Raw genomic sequence first — 12,966 nt, 5'->3', positions numbered from 1 at the left:
CCCTATCAAGTGAAAATCGGCTAATGTGTTTCCCCCATACAGTGTAGGTTGAGCATGTAAATAAATGATAAATGTCAGTGTAGCGTGGTGTTTGGCACCCTGGGTCAGAGCATGGTGTTTGGCACATACAGGGCTGTGAGGGAGGGTGGTGCCATGGAAAAGCAGACAGCCTGGCAGGCACACAGGACACACACTGCAAATGTCATCCCACTTTCCGACAGTCTGTTCTCCAAGTGTCCAAAGCATCCAACACCATAGGGAGCAGCTGTGACATCTGTAGTTGCATGTTGGCAGGTGTGACTGTGCCCGCTGGCTGTTGGCCAGGAGTGGGTCACTGTCAAGGACAGAAAGCTTGGGCCCATAGGGGGAGAGCCACTGTGGAAAGTTAGACAGGCAGGCAGACACTGGGCATATTGAGGATTGGTGGTGTGATAAAAAATGATACACAGTAGGACCCTAACCAGTGCATTTGCGCTTTCGAGGATGTAGTATAATGTGCCTTCTGAGAAATGGGACACACTTACCCAGATTATGTGGCAGAAATAAAGGAGTATTTGAGTGTCCTCAGATGAGGAAATCCCTAATCTAGTAGAGATAAATTGCAGCTACATCTGTTACATTGCCAGATGTACGTATATATCCGGATTTCCATGCAGTTTGTTTACATTCGATAGTAAAGAATGAAAGTCCTCTCTCAGAAAGCACACATGACCCCAGAATGTTCTAGTGGGTGAAAGAAAACTGTTCATGGACAACTTGAAATCAAGCGTTCTTAGCCTTGTATTTGGAAATGTAATTACAATAATATTGTGTTCTGATAAAAGACTAAACAGACTTCAGGAAAATGCTCACCAATTCCCTCAGAAAAATAGCTTTGCAAAAACAAACAAACAAGTAACATTGTTCGACAAAACCCTAGAGTGGTCTCTACTCCCCCCTTCTGTTCAATGTGTTCTTTACAGACTAAGGACCAGATTTCCAAAGTGTTGGCACAAAATTGTAGCTGTTATTTTACAGTTAGTTTACAGTTGAGGAAATGTATATTTAATGCAAGATAAAGGGAAAAGGTGCTTTAAGAAAATACAAGTTCTTTGAATGTAACCTTTTTTTATTTATAGAAGACAGTTGCTACCGGCTTCCAGTTTGTTGTCGTAATTGTTGTTTTATTTTGTTTGTTCTTTTTTTATTTTTATAAAATAGACAAATAACAATATTACAAATAATTAAAATTGTTACATCATTCACAGGGTTACAGTCAATGTACATTTGTACAGAAAATGAAACGTCCCAATGCAATCACAGTGGTTAGGACTGGAGGGGGGGACAAAAGGACAGAGGACAAAAGTGAAAGAGTGTGAAAAAGGTACGATAAAGGTACTATAAAGGTATAGAGGTATGGTAATAGCGCAGGTTTAACATGGGACCAGCAGAGGGAATGAGCTTAGCACAGTGTACAGTGTTTGAGTTATTTTTAAACACCTAAAATGACAAAAAAGTAAATGTGCTCATATAGAGGTCACAGCTATATTGAGTTACAGTAGAAGCGTCCATTTTGGTTTATTTTGTTTGCAAATGGCACGCACTCAGAGATGGCAGGCTCTGAGTGTATTTGTTGACAGCAACAAAACAGTTTTTGTATGATTTTTTGTTGTTGTTACACATCATATTTGTATGATTGTCTTCCTTCATTTAGAAATTCAGATCTTGTATAGTACATTGCCTCCCCCCTTGTTGCGGCAGGCCTATAAAACAAAGTAAAATAATAGTGTCTGGGGCTATCCTGCATGATCAATTAACATATCTTTCCACACATGGACATAATTCCACATAATGCACACTATACCCAGCTGAGAAGCTATTGATAAGAGAATAATACGATGAGGACAATGTATCTGGGAAGAACTGCAGAAGAACATACCCCTATTTATCGAAATTGGAAATTACTTTTTCCCCCCAGAGGCAGCAGAGTTTGTTGGTTGGGTAGTAACAGTGTAACACTTTAATAACACCGTTGATAACACCATTACCAGCGGTAAATGGTCAAATGTTTCTCATTGAGGTGTATCCTAATTAGTACCATATTCATACCTATTAAATGCTACAGTATGTGAGATGACCTATGGAATGACTGATGGTGATTTATCCATGAAGTGCGGAGACAATGGAAGCATGCAAACACTATCGCACTCAAAGAACAGAGGGTTGCATCATCCTGGTTTGACTAGTGTAATTTGAATTAACATTTTTGTTTCTAATCCCTGAACCTCAAGTACAGTATGTTATGGATGGAGTATAAATGTGTAAACTTGTGATTTGTGCTGGCACAATATGAAAAAGAGCTATACCCTATTTCTCAGTACAAAAAAAAAACGAAATTACCTTTCATCCATTTCTTTAAAAAGTCCCCACTTTTCTCTGTGACGAATCATAAATCATAAAAATGAATGGCAACGGTATATACATATGTCAATATGAACGCTGTGTATGACCCCAGATCACGTGACAATTCACAGCTCCATCAAAGGTGATCATAGGTAGCAATATAAAAACAAATCACAAAATATCATTATAAAACACATTTAAAAACAAACCAAACAACAACAGTGTTCCGTGAAGTCTTTTAAATACCAGCAGGCTCCCTTTGGAATCCTTTCCCAACTGGTTTGAGCTTCAGAGGCTGTCATTTTGTGCAAGTACAGTATAGTACACCTGGCTGCATAACCTATTGCAGCCATTTTGTATGTACCATAAATGGAAGGACACGTGCTTTTTCATGACAGAGCCAAAATATATATTCACACGAGATCCTTTAAACATAGAGGAGGACAAAAGGAAAGTGAAATCTAAACTTTGCACACAACACTTTTGTAATGGAAGAATTTATGGAAGTGCCCATCCTACTTCTTTATTAAGGTGCACATACAAATATTTTAAAAACAAATACCAACTGAGTCACCGAAACAAAGACTGCACGGAGCGGAACTCCAAAACAGTGAAAATGGCCGACATGGTTCAGTGGCTATGGCAGCCTGTGATTCCCAGAAGAGAAAGAGACAATGACATGCACAGTACAGTACTTTTATATTATGTTTCATTTGGGCTGTTGGAAGTAATGTGTGTTCAAAGTTCAAGAGAACGGAAGTGAAGGTAGGTAGCAAACAGTAATATAATCACAACAATTTTCAAACTGTCAAATGAGAGCATTATGCACAAGGATGGTAAGTTTGTTCTCACGGGATAGACTCTTCCCGAAGATGAGTCATTTGATTTCACATCCATTAAGTCCATGGAACTGTATGGGAGTCTGACACTTGTCCTATTCACTATCCAGTACATCATACACTCCGTTCAGAGTACTGGTCCTACTGTTAAAGTCACTGATACCCTCAGAATCTCAATGTGAAAGATGCGAGTAAAGTTATATGAAGTCTTGTCCCAACCTTCTCTTAATAGCCCTTTTAAAGGGCCGTCTGTTGATGAGTTTTAGTCTGGGGATCAGTAGAAATCATATCCAACCAAAAGACTGTAAACAATGTCATACTACAAAAACAAGGAGGGGCTGCAGCCGTGCAATCCAACTGCAGTTGGAGACTGGACAAAATCTGAACAGAGTCTGGACAGTCGTAGACTCAGCACAGCTAGAGACAAACTGAACATAGGAGGGGCAGTGGTTGTGGACACGCTGAGCACGGCTGCAGACTGACCATAAAGTACAGGCTGCCGACTGTTGACTGAACTCATGGGAGTGCAGTCTAGAGAAGGGAGGCTGATGGGGATGGGGGTCACAGTCTGACAGGGAGACCAGGCTGGAGGTCCGGTCCAGTCCAGTGTCCTCCCCGTCTAGACATCAGAGGTCAGACCTCAACGGAGGTGATCTGATTCATCTGGGCCCGCATAGACTGGACACTGTTAAGGATCTTCTTCTGGTGGCCCACTAGGGTCACCCCTACTCGGAGGATGTCCCTGTGGAGAGAGAGAGCAGTCAGTGACACAACACTGTGTCTATGACACATTTAGCACAGTCCAGGACATATTTAGTACACTCCAGGACACATTTAGCACAGTCCACCAGGACACATTTAGCACAGTCTAGGACACATTTAGGACAGTCCAGGACACATTTAGTAGAGCCCAGGACACATTTAGTAGAGTCCAGGACACATTTAGCACAGTCCAGGACACATTTAGTACAGTCCAGGACACATTTAGCACAGTCCAGGACACATTTAGCACAGTCCAGGACACATTTAGCACAGTCCAGGACACATGTAGTAGAGTCCAGGACATATTTAGCACAGTCCAGGACACATTTAGCACATTCCGGGACACATTTAGCACATTCCGGGACACATTTAGCACAGTCCAGGACACATTTAGAACAGTCTAGGACACATTTAGCAGTCTGGGGAGGTTCACTTACTCCATGGTCATTTGGGAGACCACGTCGAAGCTGGTGAATTCCTCGTTGGCAAAGTTCTCCTTGTACTGGCCCATCTTGATGGCATCCAGCCACTCATCCACGGTGCTGAAGCTGGAGAAGTCAGGCGTCCTGCGGTCCAGCAGAGGTAGGTGAACACTAGGAACAGGAGAGGAACCCAGTGAGAACCCAAACCCAATGACAACCCAGTGAGAACTCAAACAAACCCAATGACAACCCAGTGAGAACCCAAACAAACCCAATGACAACCCAGTGAGAACTCAAACAAACCCAATGACAACCCAGTGAGAACTCAAACAAACCCAATGACAACCCAGTGAGAACTCAAACAAACCCAATGACAACCCAGTGAGAACTCAAACAAACCCAATGATAACCCAGTGAGAACCCAAACAAACCCAATGATAACCCAGTGAGAACCCAAACAAACCTCAAAAGACAAGGAGAAAATAAATAAACAGTGATGGATAGGCCTCTGAGATGAATGGTCGTCATTGAGGAAAGGAGATGAGGAAAGGGTGGACGCCAATTAAGATGACTGACATGCCTTACCTTGATGACAGCGGCGTCGTGGCCTTCAGACTGTTGGGGTTGCGGATCATCTTGTCCAGGTTATTGACAATCTGGCTGAACTTGGGCCGATTGTTGCGGTCCTTCTGCCAGCAGTCCAGCATGAGCTGGTGCAGGGCACTAGGGCAGTCCATGGGCGGGGGCAACCGGTAGTCCTGTTCTATGGCATTGATCACCTACAGGGCATTGTCACAGATTGATATGAAAATTAATAAAAATTATGATTTAGAAATCTAAGAGTCTCACTATACTTACTATACATTTGATTCAGGCACTATAAACCACACGGGGAGACCAAACACTTAGTGAGACTGTCTCTATCTGTATGTGTCTCGATCGCTCCCCCTGAAAGTATTGGGACTGCGACATATTTGAAGTGATACAATAACTATGAGGTTGAAGTGCAGACTGTCAGCTTTAACATGAGGGTATGTTCATCTATATCAGGTGAACCGTTTAGAAATAACAGTACTTTTTGTACATAGTCCCCTCTTTTTAGGGAACCAAAAGTATTGGGACAAATTCATTTATATGTGTATTAACATCGTAAATAGTTAAATATTTGGTCCCATATTCAATGACTATATCAAGCTTGTGACTCTACAAATTGGTTGGATGCATTTGCTGTTTGTTTTGGTTGTGTTTCCGATGATTTTGTACCCAGTAGAAATTAATGGTAAATAATGTACTTTGTCATTTTGGAGACACATTTATTGTAAATAAGAATAGATTACGGATAGTCCTGAATTAATCGTGAATAATGATGCGTGAGAAAGTAACAGACGTACAAATATCATACCTCCAAGACATGCTAACAGTTGAAAAATATATGGCAAATAGAAATAGCAAAAATGTTTATTTTAAATTTACAATCTGTAGAAACAATGAGAATAGAAAGGTTCAGAATTTTGGTGAAACATCACAACACAGTTGAAACATATATGGCAAATAGAAATCCAATATGGATGGTGTTACGAGATAGATGGGAGCAGTTGAGGGTAGAGGAAGGACAGGAGTAAAAACAAACAAAATAGAACTATTGTAAAATAAACTGTGTCCATACAATGTATATAGTATGTATAACTCCCGATTTGTTCAAAATAACAAAATGTCTATAGTTTTCCTCCCCAATTGTTTGTTGTGCTTGTTTGCAGTGCATCTCAGTGCTAGAGGTGTCACTACAGACCCTGTTTCGATCCTGGGCTGTATCACAACCGGCAGTGATCGCGAGTCCCATAGGGCACAATTGGCTCAGCGTCTTTTGGGTTAAGGGAGGGTTTGGCCGGGGTAGGCCGTCATTGTAAATAAGAATTTGTTGCCTAGTTAAATAAATAAATACGATGGAAATACAGGCCTAAGACATTACAAGAACAGGGGAGGTTTGCATTTTTTGGGGGTGTGATATTTGTGCGTCTATAACTTTCTCAGTCATCATTATTCACAATTTATTCAGGATTATCCGTAATCATGGTAGCAACCACATTAATATAGATGTGTTCATAAACATTTTCTATTCTTATTGACAATAAAAGTGACTCCAAAATGATACCACTCATTTCTATTGTGCTCAAAATAATCTAAAACACAACCGAAACAAACAGAAAATGCATCCAACAAAGCTGTAGAGTCACAAACGTGATGTAGTCACTGGGTGCTATGAATATGGGACCAAATACAAAACTTTTATTCCTTTAATACACATATCAGTGAATTTATCCCAATACTTTTGGTCCCCTAAAATGGTGAGACTATGTACAAAAAGTATTGTAATTTCTAAACGGTTCACTGAATAATGGATGAAAACACCCTCAAATTAAAGCTGACCATCTGCAGTTTAACTTCAAAGTCTTTGTATAATTTCAAATATAAAGTGCTTGAGTACAGAGCCAAAACAACAACAAAAATGTTTTACTGTCCCAATACTTTTGGAGGTCACTTTATGTTTTTGTTCTGCTGCTAGTCTACCATACACACATTGCAAATCAAATCAAATGTTATTTTGTCACATGCGCCGAATACAACAGGTGTAGTAGACCTTACAGTGAAATGCTTACTTACAAGCCCTTAACCAAGTTTTAAGAAAATCCCTAAAAAAGTAAGAGATAAGAATAACAAATAATTAAAGAGCAGCAGTAAATAACAATAGCGTGGCTATAGGTAATTGGGGTGTGTGGGGGGGGGGGCGCAAATAGTCTGGGTAGACATTTGATTAGCTGTTCAGGAGTCTTATGACTTGGGGTAGAAGCTGTTTAGAAGCCTCTTGGACCTAGACTTGGCACTCCGGTACCGCTTGCCGTGCAGTAGCAGAGAGAACAGTCTATGACTAGGGTGGCTGGAGTCTTTGACAATTTTTAGGGGCTTCCTCTGACACCGCCTGGTATAGAGGTCCTTGATGACAGGGAGCTCCTGAGGGAGAATAGGTTTTGTTGTGCCCTTGTCACGACTGTCTTGGTGTGCTTGGACCATGTTAGTTTGTTGGTGATGTGGACGCCAAGGAACACTCAAAAGGCTCCACTACAGCCCCGTCAATGAGAATGGGGGCATGCTTGGTACTCCTTTTCCTGTAGTCCACAATCATCTCCTTTGTCTTGATCATGTTGAGGGAGAGGTTGTTGTCCTTGCACCACACGGTCAGGTCTCTGACCTCCTCCCTATAGGCTGTCTCATCGTTGTCGGTGATCAGGCCTACCACTGTTGTGTCATCAGCAAACGTAATGATGGTGTTGGAGTCGTGCCTGGCAGTGCAGTTATGAGTGAACAGGGAGTACAGGAGGGGACTGAGCACACACCACTAAGGGGCCCCCGTGTTGAGGATCAGCGTGGCGGATGTGTTGTTACCTACCCTTGCCACCTGGGGGTGGCCCATCAGGAAGTCCGGGATCCAGTTGCAGAGGGAGGTGTTTAGTCCCAGGGTCCTTAGCTTAGTGATGAGCTTTGAGGGCACTATGGTGTTGAACACTGAGCTGTAGTCAATTAATAGCATTGTCACATAGGTGTTCCTTTTGTCCAGGTGGGAAAGGGCAGTGTGGAGTGCAATAGAGATTGCATCATCTGTGGATCTGTTGGTGCGGTATGCAAATTGGAGTGGGTCTAGGGTTTCTAGGATAATGGTGTTGATGTGAGCCATGACCAGTCTTTCAAAGCATTTCATGGCTACAGACGTGAGCGCTACTGGTTGGATGCAAACCCTGCCACATCCCCGACGAGTGTCAGAGCCGGTGTAGTACGATTCAAACTTAGTCCTGTATTGACGCTTAGCCTGTTTGATGGAGGGCATAGCGGGATTTCTTATAAGCTTCCGGGTTAGAGTCCCGCTCCTTCAAAGTGGCAGCTCTACCATTTAGCTCAGTGCGAATGTTGTCTGTAATCCATGGCTTCTGGTTGGGATAAGTATGTACGTCACCGTGGGGATGACGAACTCGATGCACTTATTGATGAAGCCAGTGACTGACGTGGTGTACTCCTCAATGCCATCGGAAGAATCCCGGAACATATTCCAGTCTGTGCTAGCAAAACAGTCCTCTAGTTTAGCATCTGCTTCATCTGACCACTTTTTTATAGACCGAGTCACTGGTGCTTCCTGTTTTAATGCTTGCTAGTACTCAGGAATCAGGAGGATAGAGTTATGGTCAGATTTGCTAAATGGAGGGCGAGAGAGAGCTTTGTACTATGTGTGTGGAGTAAAGGTGGTCTAGAATTTTCCCCCCCTCAAATAGTGTGAATCAAAGATATCATGTCATGAGAGAGAGAGAGAGAGAGAGAGAGAGAGATGATGACTCCTGGATACTCACATCTTGATTACTCATGTCCCAGTAGGGCCTCTCTCCGTATGACATCACCTCCCACATGACGATGCCGTAGCTCCACCCATCACTGGAGGAGGTGAACTTCCTGTACTGGATGGCTTCCGGGGCAGTCCATCGGATAGGGATCTTCCCTCCCTGGAAAGACAGACAAGTGTTGCGTACCAATTCTCTACCCTTCTGTCAGGACTGTGCACTCGATCACTCTCCTCATGCATTTAGAAGTATTGGATTGGTGCAAGTAATTTAGCAGACACTCTAATTCCAGAGCGACTTAATTTCAGTTTCCACCATGTTTCTTAAACTTGTCCATTTCTTTTAAAACTATAAGAAGGAGTACAAAAAAGAGGAAGGAGGTGCTGCTAGATAACACACTAGTACAGTAGGTATTTGTAAATAAAAGGTGCTCTTTGGTTAAAAGGGGTTAAATAACAAATATTTTAAAACTCTGACACATTTCGAAGAACTCCCTGATGAAGGCCATGCTGCCGAAACGCGTCTTTAAAAAAATATTGTTTCATTGAACATGAATACAAATAAAGCTTTTTTAATTCCCTTGGTCCTCCTTGCTTCTTTTTTTTGAGTGCACACTTCAGGAGTAGGGTAAAAAATGGACTGCAGGCTGCAAATAAAACCTAAGTTGTGGGTGGATCTTAATAGTCTCAAGAAGTGATAGTTGTTTCCTCATCTCCCTTGACTTCATCTGCACTGATCTGATGGCACTGAACAGGTGGAAGCAAATTCTTTGTTAAAGGGATACTTCAGGAGTTTGGCAATGTTGACCGTTATCTACTTCCCCAGTCAGATGAACTCGTCGATACCATCTTGATGTCTCTGCAGTTTGAAGGAAGTTGCTAACTAGCGTTAGCGCAACACTAGTTAGCATTGGCTCGTGAAACTACCTCTAACTTCCTTCATACTGGAAGCAGATACATAAAAATGGTATCCACAAGTTAATTTGACTCTGGAGAAGTAGATAAAGGCCTTCATTGCCAGAATCTCAAAGTATCCCCTTCAAGCAACTGTGATATTGCTTTCCTGTGTCCTATACTTGAAAATCAGTGGCGATGAAAGGACGGAGACGAGAAGAAGAACCCACTTTAGACTTAGGATGCATCCTGTATGCATAATCTTAAACCTGATACAGTTCCAAACTAGCATACCACTTACAATGCACGCCCAATACATTGCTTCATAATAAGTGGTATTCTAGTCTGTATATTGGAACCATAGAAATATAATATATTCCTATGATTGGTACAGAGCCATACTCACCAGGACACTGGTGTTTGTGGGGTCTAACATGCCCAAAATACATTGCTTCATACTACACAGTATGGAAGTATGGATATTGGGACAGAGCCACACTCACCAGGGCGCTGGTGTAGGTGGGATCTGATGTGTCATCCTCCAGAAAGCGCGAGAGCCCGAAGTCAGACACCTTACACACCAGGTTGCTATTGACCAGGATGTTGCGGGCGGCCAGGTCCCGGTGCACGTAGTTCATGTCATTCAGGTACTTCATGCCCGCTGCTATGCCACGCAGCATGCCCACCAGTTGGATCACTGTGAACTGCCCGTCATTTTGCTAAAAAAATACAGAAATGTTATATTGCTATATGTTATGCTATACTGTGCTATGTTATGCTATGTTTGTTATGTTATGTTTTATGCTCTCTGAAATGTGCTCAGGCGTACGGTACACATTCTCAAAAAATTATGCTGGTTCTCATATTAGTTTCCAGGCGTTGTTAGCCGCACAAAATGTAGCGTCTGGTTAATCCTCATCTGGATCTGTGAGCTCACCTGATCTAACTAAGCCAACTCTACACACCTCACACCTGGGCCCAGCCCGGAGGGACCCACTACAGCGAATCAAAAACAAGAAAGCTATAAAGTGTTGATGCAGAGGAGAGAAAGCCACTGTGTTCTTGAATCCATTGTGTTCTTGATGTAGAAACATAGTTGTAGTTGAAAAATCTGTAGTCGATAAGAGATACTTATCCACTGTCTGGTTACTGTGATACAGTGCCTTCAGAAAGTAGTCATACCCCTTGACTTATTCCACAATTTGGTGTGTTACAGCCTGAATTCAAAATAAATTAAAAACAAATATCTCATCCATCTACACACAATGCCCCATAATGACAAAGTGAAAACGTGTTTTTAGAAATGTTTGCAAATTTATAGAAAATTAAATACAGAAATATCTCATTTACATAAGTATTCACACCCCTTTATTCATCCTTGAGATGTCACTACAACTTGATTGGAGTCCACCTGTGACCAATTCAATTGTTTGGACATGATTTAGAAAGAAACACATCTGTCTATATAATGTCCCACAGTTGACAGCACAGGTCAGAGCAGAAACTATACCATGAAATCCAAGAAACTGTCCGTAGATCTCCGAGATAGAATTGTGATGAGGCATATATCTGGGGAAGGGTATAAAACTATTTATAGAGTGTTGAAAGTTTCCAAGAGCACAGTGGTTGGTGTCCATTGTTGGGAAATGGAAGAAATATGGAACTACCCAGACTCCGCCTAGAGCTGGCCGTGCGACCAAACTGAGCAAATGGGCAAGAAGGACCTTGGTCAGGGAGGTGACCAAGAACCCAATGACCACTCTGACATAACTACAGAGTTCCTTGGCTGAGATGAGAGAACCTGCCAGAAGGACAACAGTCTCTATGGTACTGAACCAATTTAGGCTTTATGGGAGTGCAGCCAGATGGAAGCCACTCCTGAGAAAAAGGCATATGACACCACACCTGGAGTTTGCAAAAAGGCACGTGAGAGTATAAGGCAAAAGATTTTGTGGTCTGATGAAACAAACATTTTACTCTTTGGCCTGAATGCAAAGCACTATGTCTGGAGAAAACCAGACAGAGCTCATCACCCGTCTAACACCATCCCTTCCCTGAAGCAACGGGGATGCTTTTTAGCGGCAGGGTCTGGGAGACTGGTAAGGATAGAGGGAACAATGAATGGAGTCAAATACAGGCAAATCCTTGATGAGAACCTGCTTCAGAGTGTAAATGACCTTAGACTGGGGTGAAGATTTATGTTCCAACAGGACAAGGACCCCAAGCATACAGCCAAAGCAACGCTGGAAAGGCTTCAGATCAAGGATGTGAAAGTCAATGAGTGGCCCAGCCAACGCCCAGACTTGAAACCCATTGAAAATCTTTGAAAATACTTGAAGAATGCTGTTCACCGCCGCCTCCCATCCAACCTAACAGAGCTTGAGAAAATCTACAGGGAAGAATGGAAGAAAATCCCCAAATCCATATGTGCAAAGCTGATACAGACATACCCAAGATGACTCAAAGCTGTAATCGCCACCAAAGGTGCATCTACAAAGTATTGACTCAGAGGTGTGAAGACTTATGTGAATGACATACATTTCATTTTCAATAAATTTGCTTAAAATTAAGTTTTCACTTTGTCATTATGGAGTATTCTTTGTAGATGAGTAAAACAAAAACAATACATTTTGAATTCAGGCTATAACAACAAAATGTGGTATAAGTCAAGGGGTATGAATACTTTCTGAAGTTCACTGTATAATTTAAATGCTGTCATATTTATTATCTCCGAAATTCACTCAGGAGAATAGGCAGAGATCCAGCCCTTAGGTTCTCCACTCCTAACTTCGTCACCTTTCCTTTTATTTGAAAAAGACAAACAGGGGAAAGCAACCTACTGTGTTTGAACCTGAAGTGTCTGGAAGAAGGAAGGAAAGGAGAAAAGATCTCTCCAGAGTATTGAGATGCCCTACGTTGAGGCCCATTGACCTACTGACCCTGAGGAAGGAGTCCAGTGATCCATTCTCCATGAACTCAGTGATGATCATGACGGGGGCACTCTTGGTGACCACGCCCTCCAAGTGGATGATGTTGGGGTGGTCAAACTGGCCCATGATGGACGCCTCAGATAGGAAGTCCCGCCTCTGGCGCTCTGTGTAGCCCACCTTCAGGGTCTTGATGGCCACCAGGATCTCTCTCTTTCCGGGGAGACGCAGGTTCCCACTGCACACCTCCCCAAACTCTCCTGAACAATAACATGTTCAGGTTTACTGTGCATCAGCAAAGGGCTCTGATACATCACTACAGATGCCGTATCTTAATTTGATCATCCTGTTGCAGAAAT

At 42.4% G+C, this 12,966-nt stretch overlaps 1 protein-coding gene across 4 annotated transcripts in view; it reads right to left on the bottom strand.

Annotated features, from left to right (window-relative positions):
• Positions 1 to 1,090: 1,090 nt before the first annotated feature.
• LOC139556998 (ephrin type-B receptor 2-like) overlaps positions 1,091 to 12,966 on the bottom strand; it is a 71,887-nt gene continuing 60,011 nt past the window's right edge. For all 4 annotated transcript variants that reach the window (XM_071371248.1, XM_071371250.1, XM_071371249.1 and 1 more), the window contains exons 10-15: positions 12,620 to 12,867; positions 10,184 to 10,399; positions 8,800 to 8,949; positions 4,991 to 5,184; positions 4,421 to 4,576; positions 1,091 to 3,963 (exon numbers count right to left, since the gene is read on the bottom strand). In XM_071371248.1, the coding sequence (XP_071227349.1) occupies positions 3,855 to 3,963; positions 4,421 to 4,576; positions 4,991 to 5,184; positions 8,800 to 8,949; positions 10,184 to 10,399; positions 12,620 to 12,867 (1,073 nt within the window). In that variant the 3' untranslated portion in view covers positions 1,091 to 3,854. The remainder of the gene's footprint in view (positions 3,964 to 4,420; positions 4,577 to 4,990; positions 5,185 to 8,799; positions 8,950 to 10,183; positions 10,400 to 12,619; positions 12,868 to 12,966) is intronic.

This window comes from Salvelinus alpinus, chromosome 28 (genome assembly GCF_045679555.1).
Source record: "Salvelinus alpinus chromosome 28, SLU_Salpinus.1, whole genome shotgun sequence".
NCBI lineage: Eukaryota > Metazoa > Chordata > Actinopteri > Salmoniformes > Salmonidae > Salvelinus > Salvelinus alpinus.
This window is presented reverse-complemented; position numbering and strand designations above follow the sequence as displayed.